Source organism: Trichosurus vulpecula, chromosome 5, assembly GCF_011100635.1.
Source record: "Trichosurus vulpecula isolate mTriVul1 chromosome 5, mTriVul1.pri, whole genome shotgun sequence".
NCBI classification, from domain to species: domain Eukaryota; kingdom Metazoa; phylum Chordata; class Mammalia; order Diprotodontia; family Phalangeridae; genus Trichosurus; species Trichosurus vulpecula.
Window position 1 is genome coordinate 217,823,408 of NC_050577.1, and position 12,699 is coordinate 217,836,106.

Genomic DNA, 12,699 nt, shown 5'->3' on the forward strand with positions numbered 1-12,699 from the left:
TGTTTTCTTCAGTCAAAGCTACTGAAGCTTCAAAAACTCTTCAATAACTTCACTACACAGAGATGAGGTCATCATATGATAACTAGTACTAGTTGGTTCACATAGGAAGCCCTTGACTGCCAAGTGGCCTAGAGAGGAGGAGTTACTGTCCTGTCTAAAAGCAGCCCTCAGGAATCATCAATGTGAATCTGAGGCAATTCACTTTCCCAGGGTACCTAGGTCTCAGAACACCTTAGTCTCCAAATGTGTCAGCACCACGGTCAGCAGCCCACTCCAACTCGTGGCTTCTGGCACTCATAAATGCTTATGCCCCATCAGCTCCAAACCTTTTTGAGTAAGAACTCTTTTTAAGAGGAAACAATTTCCACAGACCTCTCACAGACCCCCCCCCTATCTCTCCTAGCTTTGTGTCATCTGCGAATTTGTCTTGTTATCTCTACCCCCCAATCCTTCCTCTCTTCCAGATATTATGGTGTATATCAAAGGCAATCTCTATCCCTATGAAATATCATCTTAACAGATTCAGCCCAGTCTTTGAGTCTATCAAATTCTTTCCAGATCCTAACTCTGTCATCCAACATGTTAGCTACATCTCTTCCAGCTTTGTGTCATCTGCACATTTGAAAAGCAAATATCATCTTGGGCTTTGAAAGAGCCCAAGATGAAGGACAGAGCTAAGGCATTCCTTATGCCTCTAAGAGCTTCTTACAAAATAAAACTGAACTGTTAATGACTCTTCTTTGTCTCCTGCCAATCAATCAGTTCTGAATCCACCTTATGGTAAACATTCATTGACCTTGACTTTAGCACTCTATGTTATCCATAAGAAGAGCGTTATACCTTGATGGACTTTGGTGAATGCTTTGCTAACACTAAAGTACAAGATATGGAATTAGCTTCAATTTGCAGATAAACTGACACTACATCATTTCATATAACTCAGCTCTAGAAGATGTCAGAAATCATTCAATCCAACCCCATTATTTTACGTGTGAGGAAACTGAAGCCTACAGAGTTTGCATGACATACCCAGCCACAGAGGAAGCAAACACCAGAGGTGGGTTTTGAAGAACCCATGTCTTCTAATCATAGAGCCAATGCTCTTTCTAACACCACACTACTGATTGTGTCTGATTCTACTATTTATCTAAGATCTTACTATGTAGGGCCAAGGCTACATTTTCAATTGCCTACTTTTTACATAATATCATTCAGCCTCCATAGAATTGCATTTAAAATGGAGGAACATAAGATTATGCTCTTGACCTGAAGAATAAAGCTAAAGAGAAATGGAGATAGAAAAAGGGTAATAAAAGGAAATGCAGAGCAACTGTACAGTTCATAAAAAGCTCCTTAACAATTTCCAATAGCTTTAATTAGTCACTCTTAAGACAAAGAGAGAAATACTATAGAGAAGGTCTGATGAAGAATCACCTGACTCTCCTAAAAGCCATCAGCTAATATTGAGAAAAAGTATGAAATCAACTCTAAAAGGTAATGTTAGCCATTAAGAATTGGTAAAATATGAACTCTGATGCTAATGTGGACTTGATGCCAACCAACTTATTTTTAACTTGCTAAAATGACCAAAAGGGCAATGGACAGCTGAAATTTTATAGAAAGAATTAACCCATGTACATCAACTCCCATGAAAAGGAGAACAAAAGAGCCTTAAAATAATCTTAGTCAGAAAACACATAATTTACTTGCCAAGATGTATTGGTATTAAGATGGGCTTTTAGCACTTATTCAATCAAGTGCCCTTGAAGAGTTTGACCTTTGTTTCCTTGATTAAATTAGGAGTCCTTGATGACCTCCTTGCCTCAAGGGAAAGCCTAGTTTACATGGGTTTGAGTGACATGTTTGTGACATCTGAGGCTTTTCGAGCACGTGGGTTAAAATCGAGTTTTTGTGACGCTTTTAGGTCACATAGGTGGGTCGCATGTGTGACTCACCTTTGACCCTGAACAAGATATATAAACCCAGAGGTTGGCGTTCTCCCTGGGAGCTGTGAGCCACAGGAGGAATGGCGCGTGACTCTGGGCCAGCCATTGTTATGAGCTCCCCAGCTCCTGAACTCAGATGTTGGTTTCTTGGTGACTGTGAATTGTATTTGGTCTGTTTATAATGTATGTTTTTAATTTGTTTGTATTTGCTCTGAAGTTCAGGATGCTGGCTTTTTCCCCTGAACTAAGTGAATGATATTCGTATGTTGGATTGAAATAAGATTGTTAACCCCTTAATGTTGCTTTCCTTAGTAAAGCAGATCAAAAGAACCTCTGCTGGCAGCATCCGTGTTGTTGGGCTTGTGTTGGTCTTTCACCCCCACAGCAGCTGCTAGTCAAATTGTTGCTACACAGGAGAAGCAAGATGGTGGCTAAAGCCAACACTGGTTTAGAATGCAAACTTGTTTGTAGAATCATACAAAGATGAAGGATGATTATGAGGAGTATTGCTTCAAGAAGCAGAGAAAAGCAGCTTCTAAAAAAACTTAACAAGGGATCCAAATAAGAAAAGTCATCCCAAGGACACTTAAGGACAAAAATGGGGCATGAAAAACAGAAGAAAAATGGAAAAGATCTATAAAAATCTTTAGTGCCACCACACCTGAACTCTAACATCATGGCCCCAGAGGTGTTTATAGAAGAAATTAAAATGGCATTACAGAAAACAAATCTGGGGAAAGCAACCAGACTTTTCCAGTATATTCAGAGAAGATCATGCTGGTACCAATATAATTGTCAGGTTTTTGAGGGACCAATTCACCAAGTAGCTAAAGAAGAGGAAGAATCAAAGACCTGGAAAACATATCAGACATTATTAATGTTGCACCCCACTCCCCAAAAGACAGCTGAAAGAATTATCAGGAACTACTGACCTATAGCCCTACTTTCCTTTTCCATAAAGAAAATCTTGATGAGAATCATCTAGATGTGAACCAAGGGCATCCTCAATGAGAGTGTTAGTAAGGAACAGCCAAGTTTTCACAATATCCTACAGTGTATCACCTTTTTAGGATGAAGTTTGGGGAAGGCATGGACAAGGGTCACACAGGTTAGGCAGTCATGAATAGGTTGTGATGTGTGCCACTAGAAGGAATGTCCAAATAAGTGAGATTACAGATCCCTCTGAGTGACTGAAAATTGAAATTAAAACACTAATGTTACCTTCAAACAAGTATAAGAGAAATGATCAATCCCAAGAAACAGAAACAGTAGGAAAGGTAACAACTTCTAAATGATCCTTCTATTGCTAAATCAAGAAGATTTCAATTTGGTTTCTATGTGAAACGATTTACTAAAGAGTAGTAAAAAGTGAACCCAGACACCTCTCAAATTATGATGTTCTCAATTTGTCAATGCAAAGCAGAAAAATAATCTCCAGCTGCAAGCCCAGTGCTATGCTAAAAACAGCTAACATTGTCAACTTACTTTCTGGCACACTTTGCACTACAGAAGGAGACAATTTCTTTTGAAAAATCAGGCAAAGGAGACCAGGAGACCAATCATTTCCTACAGGAAAATTGATCTTGACTAAAAAACAAAAAACTGTCTTCCCTACCAAATAATTTTCTTACACCAAAGAGGGCTGTGTAAAGATTCCAGAGATGATATCCAAACAAAGAAAATGACTGGCCTTGGGGCAGCTAGGTGGCACAGTGAGTAGAGCACTAGCCCTGGAGTCAGGAGGACCTGTTTTCAAATCCAGCCTCAGACACTTGACACAAGTACTAGCTGTGTGACCTTGGGCAAGTCACTTAATCCCAATTGCCCTGCCCCCCCCCAAAAAAAACAAAAACGCAAAATGACTGGCCAACCAAACAATCCCAGCTAGTGTTGAAAAAAACCCTGGAAAGCTCTCTCTGCATTTTAAAGACAGATATTTGGTATCAAATACCTCATAATTTTGATTTATGAACTAATCAACTTGAGTGGAAAATTTTTTTAGAAGAGAGCAAGCTGGAAATGTGAAGAAATAAGAACAATATTCCACATCAGCACAATTAACAGACTGAAAGCCAAATAAATCTTGGGCTGGTAGAATCACAAACCTCCTTTTTCCCCTTTGAGACCATACCTGTATTGGTTAATGATGTCTTCAATCTACATATACCTAGAAGACATTTGGGGGAAGGGGAGGAAGGTGGAGAGGGCAATTAAGATGCAATATTCAGAAAACAAAATCCAAAGTAGTTTCAAGCTAAAGAGAAGGGGTGTGATATAATGGGCTCCGGAGTCAGAAGACTTGGATTCAAAGTCTGTATAGTCCTCAGGTAAGTCATTTGATCTCTCCTGGCTTCAACTGTATCATTAATAAAACTAGAAAACTGACTACAAAATCTCTAAGGTCTTTTCACCTCTAAATCCTCTGAAATGTTCACTTAATCTCAGATATTTCCCTCTTCAGACATTCCTTTTTACATAGTCTCTACATACTGATTTAATTCTATTTTTATCTTCATAGTAATGCTATCAATGTTTGCTGCTTAAGAATTAGACTAATAAATAGAGTTTTAGAAAAGCTAGATATGATAGAACTCTGAAGAACACTGAATGGAAATAGAGAGGAATATATCTAAATCTTAGATGTCTATGGCACCTTTAGAAAAATTGTGTATTAAGGCATTAAAAACCTGACAAACAAATGCCAAAAAGCATTCGTTATAAATATTAAATGCACCCTTTTTGGACCATTCTGCAATAAAAATTACATTCAATAAAGGGCCTTTGAAGCATAGATTAAAAATTAATTGGAAACTAAATAATCTAATCCTAAAGAATATGTGATTCAAAAAACAAATCATAGAAACAATCAATAATTTCATTACAGATAATGACAACATGAAGCTAAAAAAACTATAAAAACAACAAATTAAAAATCTCCATTTAAACATAAAAATAGAAATCCTGAAAATCAAAGGAGAGATCAATAAAATTGAAAGTTAAAAATCCATTGAATAAAACTAAAAACTAGTTTTATGAAAAATAAAATAAAATGAACCATTGGCTAATTTGATTTTTAAAAAGAAAGAAGAAAACTGCGGAATCAGCCTATTTTCTTCACTACTTTATGAATGCTATTAAAAAGTATAAGCAGCCTTAGCACAAATTGCATAAAATAAGATACTGCTTGAGACAGAAATTATCTGGTTCAAACCAAGTAATCAGAAGTCTAAAACAAGATTTATTTTTAATAAGAATGTTTCAATATGGCAGAAGAGTTTTTATTTTGTTGGGATGGCTAGCTTTTCCATTGCCAGAGATCACAACTGTAAATTCCTATATTCCAAAAAAGTCATTTTCCTGTGGCTATCTCTCTGGGCATGAATCCTGACAAATTGAGCTAGCCTCAGACAAGTCTTTTTCTGGGCATATCCACTTTCCAAATTGGTAGGACCTGATAAGCTCACAAAGCAATCAGGAAACCACAATTGTCTCTGTGTCGCAATGAGGCTTCAGAGTTGGGCTTTAGAGAAAATTCATTTGTAGGGAAAAAAAGAGGAATTCACATGCTTTTATGTCTTGCTCTAAACCTAAAGCTATTGGAATTTGCCAGTCTAAGATACAAAGTAAGAAAAAACAGATTTAGAAAAGGGAAGATTTGGATCATTCATATAAGGGAGTGTTCAAGCTCCACCTCTACTCATACTGATCATGTGACCTTAGGCAAGTCACTGAATCTCTCACTGCCCTTGACAGCTAAGATTCATAAGTTGCATAGGGGCCATTGTTAAAAGGAATTGTCCTCTTGTGGGAGTACCTCCTACCAATGAAATCATGCATTCAGTCCCCAATTTTATTCCCTACAAAAAGAGGGAATCCTAAAATTATTTGGATGGGTTTAATTTTTACTCATTTTCTATTTATATCATGGTAAATTCTTAGTAGATTCTTAGTTTTGCAGTCAGATATCTATTCATTTCTCACCTGGCTGCACTACTCTTGGGATTTCTCTGTCTTCTCCATCATGCCCCAGGACACTTATCATTGGGATAATCTCATCCTGTAAGATCTCCTCAGCCTTGGTACTCAACCTCATCACCACCCTCTGTGTCTCTGACTGGAGCATGGGACCTTCATTTAAGGAGAGAGCTTATAAGGCTCAGACATCTCATTTCTCACGGCTACACTACTCTGGGACTTTTCTGACTTTTCTATCTTGACCCTACAACAGGTAGGGTCTTCCCCTCTCCCTCTTTTCAGCTTCCTTTTATGTATTCTCCTCCCCTATTACATTATAAGTTCCCTGAGGGCAGGGACTATCTTTTTTTCACCCATGCTTGTTTCCCCAGGGCTTAGCAGAGTGTCTGGTACATAGTAGGTGTTCAGTAAATATTTACTAACTATTGACTATTTTGGTTATCCGCTGTGTTTTTTTTTAATCAGAAACCAAAATATTAAGAAAAAGAAAAACTGGAATTGGGGAGAGACAGAGACAGAGACAGAGACAGAGAGACAGACAGAGAGAGTTAATTTCACAGCTTAAAATCTGTCCTACCTCAGTCAGATATAAACGAGTAGTAACTGTAGAAAGTGGCATGTAAACCAGAATTGGCTTAGATGTCTCTCCAATTGCCTCCCCAATAAGTTCTCCATCAGGGCCATAAGCAGCAACTGCAAATATGTATTTTTCATTGGGCTCTAAACCAACAACTTCTAAAAGGGTTTTATCATTTGCAGGCACCTATTAACAAATAACATATCAGATTACTTAGTTTACATTAAGACATCATCCACACTGTTTATAAAAGTAATTCAATAAACTACCCCTCCAAAAAAAACCCACACTTATTGTTTCCTGTAATATAGAGTGTGTTCAAAAATCTTAGTGCAGTTTTAGTTTTAAATAGCTTAAAACTATGACTTTGGGGATATCCTGTGCAATGGGAGATTAGTTTTATTTCAAGTCACAATTCAACAAATTCCCTGAAGCAAACACTAAAAACATCATCCTTATTTAAGAAAAAAACTAATCTGTACTAATTAGGCAATTTTAGGAAAAATATAAGCCATAGACAAGTGATGACTTTGACTTACTGGTTGTCCACAGTTTGGAAGACAATGGTTGTTCAACCTTACTTTTCCAATACGTGTTCCCACCGGACATCCCAAAATGGTGTACCAAGCAACCTTTCAGAAGAAAAAGACAGCCTCATCATGTGCAATCTCAAGAAGATATTTAGCTTGTCTCATCTCATTGCATCAAGAAGGAATTACTTTCTGAATAAGCACATCATCAAGTTTCTCGATGAATTTTAAGCTTATAACAGCATAAGACAATTTACAAAATATCTCAATTAATTCTTAAGCAAAATAGCAAATTTAGTGGTAGCCTGCTACCATGACTCAACTAGATTCTGATTTTCTAAGAAGTTCTTTAAGCTCTATCTTGACATTTAAATGTTAATACCTCTGCCAAGATATCAACAGGGAGACAGGTTTTATTGTAATCAAATGTGTTATCTAACATATTAGTGTTAAAATATGAGACCTGAAGAATAGCTCCATAAGCCAGCATGCCCTTAGGTATCACTATGCCTAATTTCCCATTTCTTCCCCACCTCCTATTAGGCAGTAGATGACAGGGGCCCAGGGAAAGGCAGACAAAGGGAAAATATGGTGATTGGTGATATTTGAGAAGGTCTAGCAGCGACCTGGTATTCATGTCTGCATCTCCTCTCCAATCCACCCTCATCTCCATTACATCTTAAACAGTTCCAATGAAGCCTAAACCAAAAGACACAAAGCCTCTAGGGGAAGAAGACTGATTAAAAGAGCTGAGATATAGTGAGTGGGAAAAAATGAGTTATTTTATAAAAGATTTTTGAAATTCAGTTCCCCAGTTTTCATACAGAAAATTTAAAGGTTACAGTATCATTAACAGGTTACGATGTTATTGTTCTCAGTTTAAATTTTTAAAAAGCCAAAATCAAGAATTCCAGAATTGAATGTCTCTGTAAAACAAATTTTCAAGTTTTATTTAAATAAAGTCCATTTATTTAAATAAAGTCTATTGAAAATAACACAAAGTATGTTCTAATTACAAAAATAGCATATAATCAGTGTATTTGGAGAATTTTTAAATGCCATGTCACCTTTTTTAAAAAAGAAGTATTAATTCCCATAGTTAATTCTAGGAATTTTAATTCCCTAAAATTTTTTATTTTGTAAATTAAAGTACCTTAAGAAGAGATTCTGGTAAGATTTTTCCAATGGCTGAATTGTTAAATTATAAAAATCCTCTACTTAAATAAACACATAGCACCACCTAGTGTTGTAGCCAACGACTAACATTTTCTGAAATCTGTGGCATCGATGGACATAAAATCAAGTATTAGAGGCCAGTTCTCAAAAGTAAAGGTTAAACATTAGAGACTTGTGTCCTCTGCGTTCCAAGCATCCTGAAGCTAAAATAATATAATGACACCATAATGGCTTTGCAATTCCACAACCTATTGCTACCCATTCTGCAGGCATTATAAAGCCAAGCATTAGAGAGATCTGAGTGACTTTAGACATAAACCACTTTAACTTCTTCATTTAAAGATGTGGTAACTGAGGCTTGGTGGGGCTGTGGTCATCCCAAGGTCATACCATCAGTAAAATGTTGGAGGTCTTCAAAGCATAATCCAGGGTTTTCTCCCACCCTTTCCCTCCAGGCAAGTGCTTGGGATGAGGCCTCTGTCATTTCTGTCTTGATAAGCCCAGCACCTAACCTAGTACCTAGCACATAGTAGGAGCTTGGTAAATGCTTGTTGATTGAATGATTATACTATGCTGCCTGTCACAATGAAATGACTAAAATGAAACATATCCAACATAAACATATAAATGAAAACTTTAAAAATATGCCAATTGCCCAGATACAGTATTTCAAAATACAGTTGAGCCTCATTATTATTAAACACATTCATTTAAAATTCAATTCAACCAACATTTACCAAGAATCTACTATGTCTATGGTGACGGTAATACAACAAAACAAAAGAAAAGACCCCTTGCCTTTAAGAGCTTTACTTTCTATTGGGGACAATATGACATACATGTAGATAATGATAAGACAAAGTAGGGAGTGATGGGGTCAAAGAAGAAATAAGAGATCTCTAGGAATATCTAGAGAAGCACAGAACCCTATTACCACCCCAGTGGGAAGGTTTCACAGAAGATGTGGTATGTGAGCTGAGTCTTGAAAAAAGGTAAGGAAGCTGAAAAGGCAGAGTTAAGAAAGGGACATATACCAACCATGGTGGACACTGTGTGCAAAGGAATGGATGCAGGAGAGAGGGCGTTGTGTCCAAGTCCAATTTGGCTGAAACATCAAGTACATTTGCGAACAGTGGGGAAAGGGAAGGAACCAATATGTAGATGGAGAGAGATGAAAGTTAAGAGAAAGGGGGGAGCAATCAATGGGGAAAACTGATGAAAATGGCAGGAAAGGAGAGAATTCAGGGCATAAGGAGAAATATTGGTCTCGGCAACAATGACCACCTCATCATCAATTCAGAGGAGAAGGCTGGTGATATAGACAGGTTTTAAGATATAGAAGAGAAGAAATGGGGAGCCTCCTCACCTAAAGCCTTATTTTTCTCAGTAAATTAGAAGGCAAAAGTCTTCTGCTGAGAGAGACGGGAATGGGACAATAGAGAGGTCACGATTCAGAAGCTGAGAACTGAGGGAAAAACCCAAATACATGCAAATAAATCTACAATGACTGGTGCTGTACCATCAGGTAGACTGTTCTGCCCTCTTATCATACAATATTAAAGAAGAATTCTATTTTTCAGTTTTGAACCGGATTGTGTTAGTATCATATAACCATAACCCAACATCTCATTTTGAAGCGAGTAGTCCAAACCTTGAGTATCTCAAATATTTGTATTCAGCAAAACCAGGCAGAATGGCCTGGAACCCAGGAAGACCTGCATTTGAGTCAAAAAAAAAGTTGGAGTTGATACTCATCTAAAATCAACAAATTTTTGTTTGTTGGAAAAACTGTGGGCACTGAACAACCATGCACTGCCTGATGCCACAATGATAGCTAGGGACTTTTTGAGCCATGGGCAGCCTTCACCAAAAGATTGGATCCATAGGCCTCCCCACCAAATTTCCATAGGCCTGTGTGTTCATATATTTAACAAAGAATATGTCATGGTTATATGGGGACTTAACTATCTATTCTTCAAACCCTCTCCCCATATTTCTGGGTCTGATCAGTCAGTAAAGCAGCAATCCTAAATACCACGGAAAAAAATATAAAGAAAATAAGATATATAATATATATATATATGTCTATAAAGAAAATAAGATATATATAAAATAAAAACATTTAGTACCTATTCGATGAGTCAGTGACTAAAAAAGGAGAAAGCAGGATATTTTCGGATATATTCAAGACTATCTTTAGAACAATCAAATAAATACTGCTGAAATAACCTTCATTATAGTCACTGTTAGTTCTCTTATCCATACTGTACTACAAATTTATAATGAAAGAATTACCATTCTTCCGCAAAGTGGAGCAGGTTTAAATGTCACCGAACAATGAGTTCTAGAAATTAATATGGGAGGAGAAGGAACTTTGCCACAGGGTATTTTACCATCCTCTGCATCCTTCTGATAGGAGTACAGTGCAGTTTGCTCTGATTCAGTCTTCTTAATTAAGGAAAATGCTTCCTGCATTGAAGTATAAAAAAAGAAACATGAATAGTAGTGTATTGGGCCTCATTTAGATACACCGACTTCTCTCTTACGCAGGAGATGGTCTTTGACTTATGACGAAACATAGAACCTTGCATTAAATAATAAATACTAAAGAATTCATTGGCTACTCCTCAAAAAAGTTAAGAAAGATGACCAAGTAGCACCATAAATGATCTAACACATATAGTATACTTGTATTTGTAGCAATATGTTCCCTATAATACACAAATCATAAGCCTTAAAACTCTAACTGCTTTTACCTTTATTTTATAGTGTCTTATAAATATTTATATTTTTATAAATTCTATTCTTATACAATTTTTATCTGTATATGTATTGTATATATTGTACACATATAGTATACATATGCATATATATATTGTATATGCCACACACCTTTAAAAACTGGAAAAGCCCTGCTTTTTTGTATATGGAATTGGCTGAAAGAGGGAATAACATACACACTCAGTTACATATGGAAATCTATCTTCCTCTGCAGGGAAGTAGAAAGGAAAGCAGATAAGAGAAGGAGAGAGGGCTGATATAAAGGAGGGTAGACTGGGGGATGTAGTGGTCAGAAGCAAAACACTTATGAGGAGGAAAGACAAGGTAAAAGAGGAGGAGAGACAGAGAGACACAAAGAGAGAGAGACTAAGAGATAGAAACAGAGAGAAACACAGAAACAAGGAGAGAAATAAATGGGAAAATAGGATGGAGGGAAATATACAACTAGTAATCATAACTGTGAACACGAATGGGATGAACTAACTTCATAAAACAGAAGCAGATAGCAGAGTGGATGAAAAACTAGAAGTCTAAAAGATGTTTACGAGAAACGCACTTGAAGCAGAGACACACACAGAGAAAAGGCAAGCGGCTGGAGTAGAATCTATTATGCATCAGCCGATGTAAAAAAAAAAAGCAGAGGTAGCAATTATGATCTCAGACAAAGCAAAAGCAAAAATAAATCTAGTTAAAAGAGATAAGCAAGGAAAGTGTATCTTGCTGAAAGGTACTATAGACAATGAAGTAATATTAATGTTAAACATATATGTACCAAATGGTATAGCATCCAAATTCTTAAAGAAAAAGTTAAATTGCTACAGGAGGAAATAGTAAAAACTATACTAGTGAGGAAACCTTAACTTTATCCTCTCAGAACTAGACAAATCTAACCAAAAAAAAAGAGAAGAGTTAAGGAGATGGAAAGAAAGAATTTTATAAAAGTTAGATATGATAGACCTCTGGAGAAAATTGAATGGGAATATGAAGGATATACTTTTTTCTCAGCAGTACATGGCACCTACACAAAATTGACTACATACTAGGGCATAAAAACCTCACTACTAATGCAAAAAAATAGAAACATTAAATGCATCCTTTTCAGATCTCAATGCAATAAAAATTGTATTCAATAAACCAAATTAATCTAATCCTAAAGAACAAATGGGTCAAAGAACAAATCATAGAAACAATAATTTCATTAAACAGAATGATGAAACAAAATTTATGGGATACAGCCAAAACAATACTTAGGAGAAAATTCTCATCTCTAAGTGTTTACATTAATAAAATAGAGAAAGAGCAAGTCAATGAATTGAGCATGCAATTAGAAAAAAATTAGAAAAAGAACAAATTACAAATCCCCCAGTTAAGCATCAAATTGGAAATCCTGAATATCAAAGGAGAGATTAATAAAACTGAAAAAAAAACGTTAAACTAATAAATAAAATAGCTGGTTTATGAAAAAAAAAAACAATAAAATAGATAAACCATTGGTTAATTTGATTTAAAAAAAGAAAACTAAATTACCAGTATCAAAAATGAAAAGAGTGAATTATCAACAATGAAGAGGAAATTAAAGCAATTATTAGGAGCTATTTTGTCCAATTATATACCAATAAATCTGACAATCTAAGTGAAGTGGATGAATATTTACAAAGATATAAATTGCCCAGATTAAGAGAAGAAATAAAATATTTAAATAACCCTATCTTAG

The 12,699-nt window shown here is 36.0% G+C and overlaps 1 protein-coding gene across 1 annotated transcript in view; it reads right to left on the reverse strand.

The window, feature by feature from the left end:
• CFAP54 (cilia and flagella associated protein 54) overlaps nt 1-12,699 on the reverse strand; it is a 303,572-nt gene that overhangs the window by 203,928 nt on the left and 86,945 nt on the right. Inside the window, exons 22-24 of the mRNA XM_036760711.1 lie at nt 10,500-10,673; nt 7,038-7,130; nt 6,499-6,684 (exon numbers count right to left, since the gene is read on the reverse strand). Coding sequence (XP_036616606.1) covers nt 6,499-6,684; nt 7,038-7,130; nt 10,500-10,673 — 453 coding nt within the window. The remainder of the gene's footprint in view (nt 1-6,498; nt 6,685-7,037; nt 7,131-10,499; nt 10,674-12,699) is intronic.